General features: G+C 54.3%; 1 protein-coding gene across 1 annotated transcript; it reads right to left on the bottom strand.

Moving 5' to 3' along the window:
• Nucleotides 1–1586: 1586 nt before the first annotated feature.
• Nucleotides 1587–10729, bottom strand: GUCA1A (guanylate cyclase activator 1A). Its single transcript, XM_066252947.1, has 4 exons — nt 10173–10729; nt 4191–4340; nt 3733–3826; nt 1587–2386 (listed from the first exon to the last, which is right to left on the bottom strand). The coding sequence occupies exons 1-4, from the start codon at nt 10371–10373 to the stop codon at nt 2223–2225; spliced, it is 609 nt and encodes a 202-aa protein (XP_066109044.1). The 5' UTR covers nt 10374–10729; the 3' UTR covers nt 1587–2222.
• Nucleotides 10730–12214: the final 1485 nt, after the last annotated feature.

Genomic DNA, 12214 nt, shown 5'->3' with positions numbered 1-12214 from the left:
GGTTGATTTAAAAACGAAAAAAGTAATAATCCAGGTGGGGCACAGCTATGCCCCAGATCATGAAGGTGGTATGAGAATGACAATGGGGAAATGTCCTTATTCTATGCAGATGCCCTCCCAACGCTGACCTTCAGGATTTTCCCAGAGGCCACCACCAGGGAAGGAAGAGAAATGTCAGCTCCTTGTGTTTCCAGGCTGCCCCTGGCATTGACCTTCATCATCCCGCCATGTCTGTGCTCAAGCCCTGGCTGGCTTCCCAGTCTGGGTGGTCCAAGTGATAGACATGATGGGTGTGAGCAAAAAGTACCCCCCCCGGCACTATCTGCCACCAGGGGCTTCACTCCCCTGTCCCCCTTTGCTCCCTCCCACCCTGGATTTTTATTAACTCCCCCACTTCCAGCTGAAGTGAAGACTCAAAACCCAGAAGAAAGAACAGCTTTAAAAAAATGGGCACAGCTGCTTCAGCCTGTCTCTCCCAGGTTCTTGGACAAGTACTCCTAAAGTTGGGGTGTACAGAGAATGGGGGTGAGACCCAACAGATTGCCCCACTTCTCAACTGATGTCAGGTGTCCCTGCAGCAAGAGAGAGAAGTGAGCCCAGGAGTGCTCAGGTCACTTGCAGTGAGTCGTAGACTGCGGGGAGCCATGCAGCAGGCACCACATGCCACCAGGCAGCCACCAGAGGAAGTAGAAGGGGCTGTACCGTCACTTCTGAATAAACAGGATTTCCTCTGGCTAAACGAGAACTTTCTATAATACCACCTCACCTTCTTGCACGTTTTGGCCAGTATCCAGCTCAAGCCTGCCTACCCAGCGTGTGTGAATGTGTGTACGTGAGCACACACATCACAGCCGGTCATCCAAACATTCCGTCCTCATCTTGGTAGCACTGTCACTTTTTGAAGGAGTTTAGTTTTGTTTTGTTTTTTCCTGTTCCTGGGGTTCTTGGAGATGCTCCCTAAGGATGATATGACTCCTTATTGTTTCAAATTCGGTAAAAGGTAAATCCTGAGACCCCCAATTTTACACCTAAGAAAACTCCCCACGTCACACAGCCCCCCATATACGACACACACACATCATACAGAATGCACCTCCAACCTCCCACACACCCTACCTTCTCCACGTGCAACCCTCCCAACTCCTCTTTCATGTTGAAAGTCAAGGGTCACCTCTGCGAGGCTGTCTCTGAGTCAGACTCACAGCTCCCTGTGCTCCTGCAGGAATCCACTCATAGCTTCCCTTAGCATATTTTATTATAATGATGCTTAGTCTCTGGGAGTTCCTTGAAGATGAGACACGTTCTCTTCTTTGCACATGTAACACCTAGCGTTAGTATGTAGCAGGGGTAGTCAACCTTTTTATACCCACCGCCCACTTTTGTATCTCTGTTAGTAGTAAAATTTTCTAACAGCCCACCAGTTCCACAGTAATGGTGATTTATAAAGTAGGGAAGTCACTTTACTTTATAAAATTTATAAAGCAGAGTTACAGCAAGTTAAAGCATATAATAATAATTACTTACCAAGTACTTTATGTCAGATTTTCGCTAAGTTTGGCAGAATAAATCTTTATAAAACAACTTACTATAGTTAAATCTATCTTTTTATTTATACTTTGGTTGCTCCGCTACCGCCCACCATGAAAGCTGGAACGCCCACTAGTGGGCGGTAGGGACCAGGTTGACTACCACTGGTATATAGCATTAGTAGATAGTAGGTATTCAATAAATGATACATGGGAGGGTCGAATCAGTGCAAAGCACACAAGTCGGCTGCGGGATTGGGGGGCCTGGGCTCCTTGCAGCGCCAAGATGGGGGCTGTGGCCACAGGACCTGGGGGATTCCATCAGAGTCCCGGGAAAGCTCAGCTCTGCCCCAGAACTTCTAGGACAGAGGAGAGTGGGGCTGGAGACATTTGGTGTGGAAAGCTGGGGGAGGGATAAGAAAGGGCAGGAGAGGACCCTGAGGCCAGAGGGTTGTTGAGGAGTGCCCCCAACAGGAAGCGGCCACCACCAGCTGAGTCACACAGAGGTGCAGACACCATCCTTCACCGTCCCCACCTCTGGGCTCCCACCCTGTCCCTGTGCTACCACCATGCAGCCCAAAGAGGCAAGGTGAGCTTTTGAGTTCATTGATTCTATCTAGTATAAAAACCACATGGGCGACACCAGCATCACACCACACACCCCCTCCCCAGCACAGAGGCGTCTGGGCAGTGGGCTCAGCCGGCGGCCTCGGCCGCGCCGCCCCCGGCCCCCTCCTGGTCTTGCTCGCCATTCTGCAGCCTGCGCACAATGCTGGTGAGGTCCAGGCTTCGTGTCAGCGTGTCCAGGAGCATCTGGTCCTTCTGGACGCCCTCCATGAACTCTTCCAGGGACAGTTCCCCTGAGAGAGGGAGTGTGTCATGGGGAGGAAGGTGTTCGCATCTCCCTGGTGGCATTGCACCAGGAGCAGGAGTCTTGTAAGGGGAAGGGGGGAGGGGCAAGGGCAATGCTGGGGGGTGCTGTGAGGGGGGCAGGCACGCGAACCAGAGGGCAAGGGCAATGCTGGGGGGTGCTGTGAGGGGGGCAGGCACGCGAACCAGAGGGCAAGGGCAATGCTGGGGGGTGCTGTGAGGGGGGCAGGCACGCGAACCAGAGGGCAAGGGCAATGCTGGGGGGTGCTGTGAGGGGGGCAGGCACGCGAACCAGAGGGCAAGGCCAATGCTGGGGGGTGCTGTGAGGGGGGCAGGCACGCGAACCAGAGGGCAAGGCCAATGCTGGGGGGTGCTGTGAGGGGGGCAGGCACGCGAACCAGAGGGCAAGGCCAATGCTGGGGGGTGCTGTGAGGGGGGCAGGCACACGAACCAGAGGGCAAGGCCAATGCTGGGGGGTGCTGTGAGGGGGGCAGGCACACGAGTCAGAGGGCAAGGCCAATGCTGGGGGGTGCTGGGAGGAGGGCAGGCACACGAACCAGAGGGCAAGGCCAATGCTGGGGGGTGCTGGGAGGGGGGCAGGCACACGAACCAGAGGGCAAGGCCAATGCTGGGGGGTGCTGTGAGGGGGGCAGGCACACGAACCAGAGGGCAAGGCCAATGCTGGGGGGTGCTGGGAGGGGGGCAGGCACACGAACCAGAGGGCAAGGCCAATGCTGGGAGGTGCTGTGAGGGGGGCAGGCACACGAACCAGAGGGCAAGGCCAATGCTGGGAGGTGCTGGGAGGGGGGCAGGCACACGAGTCAGAGGGCAAGGCCAATGCTGGGGGGTGCTGTGAGGGGGGCAGGCACACGAACCAGAGGGCAAGGCCAATGCTGGGGGGTGCTGGGAGGGGGGCAGGCACACGAACCAGAGGGCAAGGCCAATGCTGGGGGGTGCTGTGAGGGGGGCAGGCACACGAACCAGAGGGCAAGGCCAATGCTGGGGGGTGCTGGGAGGGGGGCAGGCACACGAACCAGAGGGCAAGGCCAATGCTGGGGGGTGCTGGGAGGGGGGCAGGCACACGAACCAGAGGGCAAGGCCAATGCTGGGGGGTGCTGGGAGGGGGGCAGGCACACGAACCAGAGGGCAAGGCCAATGCTGGGGGGTGCTGGGAGGGGGGCAGGCACACGAACCAGAGGGCAAGGCCAATGCTGGGGGGTGCTGGGAGGGGGGCAGGCACACGAACCAGAGGGCAAAGTCTGGTTTAGGTGTTCCTAAAATGTGGGTCTGTGGCTGGGACCCTACACCCTGGTGACTCCCGACCCAGCCTCCTCACCATCCCCATTGACGTCGATCCTGGCGAACACGGTATCCGTGAACTCCTCAGCACTCATGGTTGAGTCGCTGCAGGGGTTAATAGCTCGGATGGCCTGGAAGGAAGAAGGGACGGGACCCATCCTAACTCAGTCTCGGTGGTGGTGGGGCGGACAGTGAGGCTCCCCTGGACCCCAGCAGCTCTGGGGCGTGGAGGCCAAGGTGCCAGTCGCACAGTGGGCAGCGGCACCAGAGCTGAGGCTTAAGATCTTATGCAGTCTCTTGGTACACAAGAGGAAACTGAGGCCCAGAGTGGGGAAGGAACGTGACTAAGGTCACACAGCTGGTGAGGGCCAGAGCTGCCACCAGGACCCTCTGAGATGACAGCTCTGCCCGTGGAAGACCCCACCCCCAGCCCTCAGCTCCGGTCCTCCAGCAGCTGTCCCAGCCCCCGGCCCAGCCCTCTGCACCTGGAGTTACCCGGATGATGGTGAGCAGCTCATCGCGGTCGATGCATCCGTTGCCGTCGACATCGTAGAGCTTGAAGTACCAGCGCAGCTTCTGTTCCACCTTCCCCTTGAGGACCAGGCTGAGAGCCGCCACGTACTCCATGAAGTCGATGTAGCCGTCCTGGGCAGGGCGAGGCTGCCTTGAGCCCACTCCCACTCCAACCCGTACACCTGCCCTTTTGGGGTGGCCCCATCTGTCCTGCACGCCCTGCAGAGCCCACCCCAGAGGCTGCCATCAAACCTGATTAACTAACCCCCACTGGGCTGTGAACGGCTGGTGCTCTCTCCATAGACATGTGGGCTGTAACTGTCACTGGCTAGTTCCCTGTGCTTCCTAAACTTGAGCCCTTCCAGTTGCTTGTAGATGGGAGAGGAGATCCGAATTCCCAGGGTGGGGTGTAATTGGATGAGCTTCTCCCAGCCGGGTGAGGCGGCCAGGAGGTAGACGGGGAGGCCCGCTGCACACAGTGACAAACAGGATCTAGACCCCATCCCGAGGGGAGTGGAGGGAATGCAGTGTTGAGGACGCAGGTTTGAATCCTGGCTTCATCCTCTCAAAGCCAGGGGATCTGGGACAAAGGACGCAATACGTCCTCAGCCCCTGACTTTTTCGTCTATAATAATTGTAACAGTACCTGCCTCTATGGGATTGTCGTGGGAGTACATGAGTTTGTATGTGTAAAGCACTCAACACTGGCTGACATAAGCACTCAGTAAATGTTAGCTATTATTATTACTATTATTACAAAGAGGTCACTATGTCCTCATGATGTGTATTCTGCAATAACACATCCAGATAGGACATTATGGAGTCATGGGTTAGGGGCACTCAACTCCACTGGGGTGAGGGTAGGTGAGGGGCTTAGGGTGGCTTCCTTAGAGAGGTGATGCCCTCATTGAGTTGTGGTTTTTTTTGTGGTTTTTTTTTTCTGAAGTGAGAAGTGGGGAGGCAGAGAGACAGACTCCCGCATGCGCCTGACCAGGATCCACCCGGCAAGCCCAGTATGGAGCAATGCTCTGCCCATCTGGGGCGCTGCTCTGTTGCAACCAGAGCCATTCTAGCACCTGAGGCGGAGGCCACGGAGGCATCCTCAGCACCCAGGCCAACTTTGCTCCAATGGAGCCTTGGCTGCGGGAGGGGAAGAGAGAGATAGAGAGGAAGGAGAGGGGGAGGGGTGGAGAAGCAGATGGGTGCTTCTCCTGTGTGCCCTGGCTGGGAATCGAACCCAGGACATCCACACGCCAGGCCAACATCCTACTACTCAGCCAACCAGCCAGGGCTCCCTCATTGAGTCTTGAAGGGGCAGGTCATGGGGCAGGGCGGTACAAGATGTTCCTGCAGGACATTTCTCCCAAGATCCTCAAATGTTCACTAGCTGACAGTCTGCCCTGCCCTGCCAAGGTGGTCAGGGAAGTAGGCAGAACAGACCTGTCTCTGCCCACTTCTCCCAAACTGAGTGAGGCTGAGGGACAGAAGCCTGTGTCTTGCAGACAGGCTGTGCCCTGTAAGGAAAGGGGCACTGGACCAGAGAGCACGTGAACTTGGAGTCCAGCCTATTCCTCCATTTACTCACAATCATGACTCTGGAACCAGGAGGTCACTGAGAAGCAGACGTGGGATCAGTATGAAGAATTCTTTAACAGGGAGAGTGGAGGGCCAGCCTCACTCAGTCATGAGCTCTCTGTCGTTGAAAGTGACAAGCAGAAGCCAGAGCACCGTTATTAAGGAAGTGCCAGAAGCTGGGCAGGACGGCCTCTGAGTCCTGCTGGTTCTGTGCTGGCCTTTGGCCTTAGGTGAGGCCTTACCCCTGGGAGCCCCACAATGAGTATCAGGAGCACAGCGAACGTTTGTGTGCTTTCCCGCATTCGAGGGCTTTCACACACGCCTTCGCTCGCTCAGTCCTTGCCTAACCCACCTCCCCGGACGGCGATCGGATGGAGCGAGGCCCCCATGCCACAGGCTCGGAGAGGCAGGGAAGCAGCCGAGGAGATGTCCCCTAGGCGGGGGAGGCGGGGCGAGAAGGCTTTCTCTTTTTACTTTTTATCTTTCTATAGTGTCGGAAATTTTACAATGTGCTATATAGTATGTTTGTAATTTTTCTTAATGGCTTAAAAGGGACAATGGAAAAATATGGGCTTTTGTTCCAGAAAGACGTAAACTATGTCTCAGGGGCGAGGTCAGTCACATGGCCTCTTGAGACACAGTTTCCGCAGCTCTAAGATGGGAACGGCAGTGTGTGCCTTGCAAGATTGTGACATGGATGAGATTCGGTAACAATGCTACAACAACCCTGCTTTCTAGTGCTTCCTGCGCTGAGCGTTTTGTTCGTTATAATTATTTAATTTCACAACCGCTCCCAGGAGGTGGGTGTTTTTGTTCCCATTTTCAGCTGAGAAAGCTGAAGAGGAGAGAGCTTAGGCCACATAACTAGCGAATGACAAATCCTTGCCTAGGAACTGTGTCTCCTAAGTCCTGCATGGCGCTCAGGTGCCTGGATAGAAGATTTACGCTGATGTGGGTGCACCCGTGTGACTGCCGGCATAGGCAGGCCCACCAAAAGCTTTGAAATAAGCAAAGCATATGCATGTCCCCAGATCACGCTCCCGCTCAGACTGCTGTACCCCCCAACCCTGCCCACCTAGCACAGGCTGGTAGGCTATAACCCTCCTCTAACTCACGGCCTGGCAGGCGTTCTCTCTAAAGGGCCAGGTGGCAAATATTTCCATTTTGACAAAATGTAAACTTACGGAGCCTGCCCTGTGGTGGCATAGTGGGCGGAGTGTCAACCTGGAAGCCTGGGGTTGCGGGTTTGAGGCCCCAGGTTTGCCTGGTCAAAGCACATGCAAGAAGCAACTACTACAAGTTGATGCTTCCTGCTCCCCACCACCACCTTTCTCTCTCTCCTCTCTCTAAAACTCAATAAATAAAATATTTTTAAAAATGTAAACACATGGGTGCGATGTGTTTATTTCTAAAGATAGGCCCACAGGCCATTGTTGGCACACCCCAGTGTTAACTCCTCGCTGTATGGAAACGTCCCAGCCAGTCTGCTTAAGTGCTCTGTGCTTGTGCCGGTGAGTGGAGACGGTGGGGCCTCGAAAAGGTGGTTTAGACCATTGGCATCCATGAGGCACTTTAGATGTTACAAAGATGCTCTTCATTTAAATAAATATGTTTTTCCCCGGCTGGGTAGCCAAGTAGATTAGAGCGTCATCCCAATGTGCCATAGGCTCAATCCCTGGTCAGGGCACACACAAGACTCAACCAGTGAATGCATAGATAAGTGGAACACCGAATCAATGTTTCTTTCTTTCTCTCTCTCTCTCTCTCTCTCTCTCTCTCTCAGATCAATAATTAAAAGTTAAAAAAGAAATGTCTTTAAATGGATGTTATTATGAAATATAAAATGAGCCCATACACTCATGATTTCTCATCGATTCATTCACTCCTAGAGCCAATCTCTTTTAAGCACCCACTGTGTTGCCGGAACTGCTTCGGGCGCTGATAGGGCAGGGACCAAGACGGACAGCAGTCCCTGCCCTCACGGAGCTCCAGCTCCAGCAGGGGAGACGGACAATAAGCACATGGCTAAATGGTGTTCAGCCCCATGTACTAGAAGATAAGGGATACTCTGGGGAGCTCTGGAGGGCGGGGCTAGGAAATGCGGGAGGACGGGCTAGTCCCCGTTAAATAAGGTTTCAACGAGGAGAGCAGGGCAGGTGTCAGTGGGAAGGGGACTTCTGAGCAGTGACTTGTAGCCAGGGAAGGTGTGAGCCACACAGAATTCTGGAGGAAGAGGGTCCCAGGCAGCACCAAAGCCCTAAGGCCGGGATGTGTGCAGCAGACTCGAGGAAGTCAGGTTGGGATGGGCCAGGCAATGGAAGAGACGGCATACGAGTGACTCAGGTTATGCGGATACGAGGTTGGTGGGTTGCCATTACGTCATAGGTGCGATTTTAGAGAATCCTTTTGGGAACATGTCTTGACCCAAAGGGCTTCCTTAATGGGTGAGAAGCTGAGCTATTTTGGTGCATTTGGGTGTGAGGTATTGAGGCTCTTCCCGCTCCTGTGCAGGAATCATTGCTGCTTCTGGAGCGTGTGGGCGGTCCAGTGCCCCGAGGCCATCCCTCCTGGCCTCCATAGCTGGGACTCCAGTTCTTGGCGCCCTTGTACCCCAACAGGAAAGTCCTTGGGCACCACAATGCTGCCCTTGAGGCTGGGACTCAAAGTCCATAATCTGCTTTGGTCCCTTGACACCAAATATTAGCGAGTTTTAAATAGCTTCTGAGCCCAGCTTTCCCTGGGAGCCCCGCCCACAAGGCTGCTGGGCCCTCTGGGCAGTGAGGGCAGCTGGGGAGCTCTGGGCACCTCTCCCCGGCTTGCGGTGGACGCCTGGCCGTGCACCCAGCCGGGTGGGGACCAGCCAGGACGGGGAGACGAGTTCGGGGGTCGGGGTTCTTCCCACCACTCCATCTTGAGCAAATTGCTCCGAATAAATGGAAGATTTGCTACTGAAAACCAACAGACATCCTAACTCAGGGGTCCCCAAACTTTTTACACAGGGGGCCAGTTCACTGTCCCTCAGACTGTTGGAGGGCCAGACTATAAAAAAAAACTATGAACAAATCCCTATGCACACTGCACATATCTTATTTTATTTTATTTTTTTTTTCTGCTCTTTTTTTTATATATATATATTTTTTATTTATTTATTTTATTTTATTTATTCATTTTAGAGAGGAGAGAGAGAGGAGAGAGAGACAGGGGGGAGGAGCTGGAAGCATCAACTCCCATATGTGCCTTGACCAGGCAAGCCCAGGGTTTTGAACCGGCGACCTCAGCATTTCCAGGTCGACGCTTTATCCACTGCGCCACCACAGGTCAGGCTGCACATATCTTATTTTAAAGTAAAAAAACAAAATGAGAATACAATATTAAAATAAAGAACAAGTAAATTTAAATAAACAAACTGACCAGTATTTCAATGGGAACTATGCTCCTCTCACCGACCACCAATGAAAGAGGTGCCCCTTCCGGAAGTGCGGTGGGGGTTGGATAAATGGCCTCAGGGGGCCGCATGCGGCCCGCGGGCTGTAGTTTGGGGACCCCTGTCCTAACTAATGCCCCCGCCATCCCCGGCAGATGCAGGTGAAGATGCTGAGGCTGAGGGGGAGAGAATGGGTTAAAAGGTCGCCCAGCAGATGACAGCGAGGGGCCCAAACTCACAGTGACTAACTATTTTTTCAGCGTTCTCGCTAGCCTATCCAGAAGTCTTCCCCCAATAAGTCCAGGCAGTTCCTTGGGGAGACCTACAAGCTGACCCCTGTGCAGACCTTCGGCCCACTTGAGAAAAGGTGAACTGAGGTCACTGGGTATTTCGGAGTTGGAATAGCCTGGATATTCCTCAGTGACCAGGCACCTGTGCCTGTCCCCAGTTCCAGTGTCCACAGAGCATCATGGGTGACCCAGGCAATGCGGGCCTGCCTGTCCCAGACCAGCTGGGGCTGGGGCCTCCTCACTTCGCTCTCTCCCTTCCTCCCCTCCTTCGGCACCCTTGTGAGACACCCCACATACGGCGTCGAGCACTTAGTAGGTGCTCAGTGACTGTCTTGAAAGTGTTCTCGCTTGTTCTGGAGTAAATCAGAGCATGCGTGTGGGCGAGGCAGAGGGCACACCGGTGCAGCCTGAACACTAACTGTGGACCTCTCTGTCTTCTCCTGGAGAGCCGGAGCCAGGGCCGGGCCCGAGCTGTGCTGAACCCCCAGTGCCTGACTCGCAGCGGGTGCTCAATGAATGTGAGACCCATTGAATCCCTAGAGTGGACATTCAATCTCCCGTGTAAACATGAAGCCATGCCTCCAGCGGACCTTGCTGTTCTCATATCTGCTACCCCCTCACACATACACACACACTAGGCATCCTTCCAACACCCCCACCCAGGCCCCTGCTCACCTTGTTGAAGTCAAAGGTCTCAAACATCTGCTCCACGTACTGGCTGGTTGACGGGCTCAGGTTCTTGAGGCCGAAGATCTGGCGGAACTCATAGAGGGTGAGCTGGCCGGAGGGGCACTCGGTCATGAACCTCTTGTACCACTGGTGGCACTCGGTGCTGCTCAGCTCCTCCGCCGACTTCCCCTCCATCACGTTGCCCATTGTCCAACCCCGTGGGTGGCGGACACCCGAGACCCACTAGTCCTGTCTGTGTCCCACTGCTCCCTGTCGCAAGGGCGGCTTGGCGTTTCAGAACTGGGCCCCCCTGGCTCGCAGGCCCCGATTCTCCAGGTACGAGCGAGGAAGACTAGATGGGTCAGGGCAGGGAAGTGTCGGAAGGAGTTGAGCAGAAGGGAGAAGGTAACGGGGCGGAGCAAGCCAACCCCCAAATCCAGAGGAGGCCAAAGAACCAGTGTTAGAAGTCCCCACTAAATCCTTGCAGCCAATGGGATGACTCCCTGGGGAAGAGGAGTGGAAACAGAACGAACCTTAGAGGAGCTGGGGCCCAGGATTATGGCCTTGAGCTGATGGTGAGAGGATTTTCTTACCCAGTTTGTAGTCTCCTTATCCCTTCTTACCAGGACAGAGTGCGTCCTGTGACCTTCCCTCCCTTCTCCTCCTGTTGGAGTGGGTTCCTCCCTCAGACACGGGATGGAGGGACAGAGGAAATAGGGCTGGTTCCTCTTCCAGAGCCAGGCCAGCTGTGGTCTCCCGACAGGCCCGCTGTGGACAGTAAGCCGGGCTGTACACTGCCCGTGGCCATCACAGCAGAGGGTTCCAGTCCCCCCACGGAGAGCTGACATAGGAAAGAGCACTGGGTGATGCACAGTGTGCGCGCTTCCAAGACGAGTCCTGCGCAGCCGGTGGGAACCCCCACAATAACGTGTACAGGCACATACCGCCATGCACGTACCCCCTCACTGGTCCTGTTCTGACCACACGCTCGGGTTTCCGGAGGTGGCATCTTTCCCATCCTGGGAGGCTTGAATTCAGCCCTGCATCTGACTCTGAACCTGACACCATCCCCTCCCAGGGGTGTGGGAATAAGGGACATGGAGTGTGTGACTGATGGCCTGGGGTGTGTGTGTGTGTGTGTGTGTGTGTGTGTGTGAGAGAGAGGGCTGGCACACATGTGCATGGGTGAGCTGTGACCCGGGGTCATGGAAACTCCCAGCCCAATCCTGGGGGCCCATCTACGCAGCACCAGCTTTCTGACCCGCAGTGGGCTGTTCTCTGGCCATAGGCTTTAACACTGGTTCATTTATGGAGCCCACATCCAGGTGCCCTTAAGCTGGATGCCGCTGGGAAAGCCCATAGCCAGCATTCACTCTGCCCTGGCCCCTCCCTCCTTTGCATGTGGACCCTGCCGGTCTCCTACCTCGGCCAGAGGGAACCAGCACCCACATTTCTGTTCTTCCAGCAGGCACTTGAATACATGTTCAGGTTGTGCACTGATACACTAGCACAAAAGTATCTTTTATACTTGAGGAAGGGGTGCCTTTTGGGGATCATTTGTTATCGCAGCTAATCTACCCTCTCCTGACTGATACAAAGACTGTAGGTTTAAATACCACCTAAAACGTCACGCGTCCTTCTAGCAGCTCAAGGCCTGCCAAGCTCCTCCCAGGGACCCCAGCTGCAAGGCGGCAAGGATGGGATTCTTGCCTCCAGGCTACAAGGCACTATCTCTTCCGAGTGAAGACTAGGAGAGTTTTACATATTCATGTATGTATGTAAGTGTATTTATATTTACTTAAATTGTATAATATAAACATGAATTACTTTATACAAGTATGTTATACAATATGTATTATATATAACATATATTAGATATCAGAGTACATACGTATATCTCTCAGAGTTAGGCCAGATTGTGCTATAGTAAAAAATCACTCTAAAATCTCAGTGGCTTAATAAAAAAGAAGGAAATGTTACCGTTTGCAACAGCATGGATGGCCCTGGAGAGCATTACGCTAAGTGAACTAAGCCAATCAGAGAAAGAC

The sequence above is a fragment of the Saccopteryx bilineata genome, chromosome 1, assembly GCF_036850765.1.
Source record: "Saccopteryx bilineata isolate mSacBil1 chromosome 1, mSacBil1_pri_phased_curated, whole genome shotgun sequence".
NCBI lineage: Eukaryota > Metazoa > Chordata > Mammalia > Chiroptera > Emballonuridae > Saccopteryx > Saccopteryx bilineata.
This window is presented reverse-complemented; position numbering and strand designations above follow the sequence as displayed.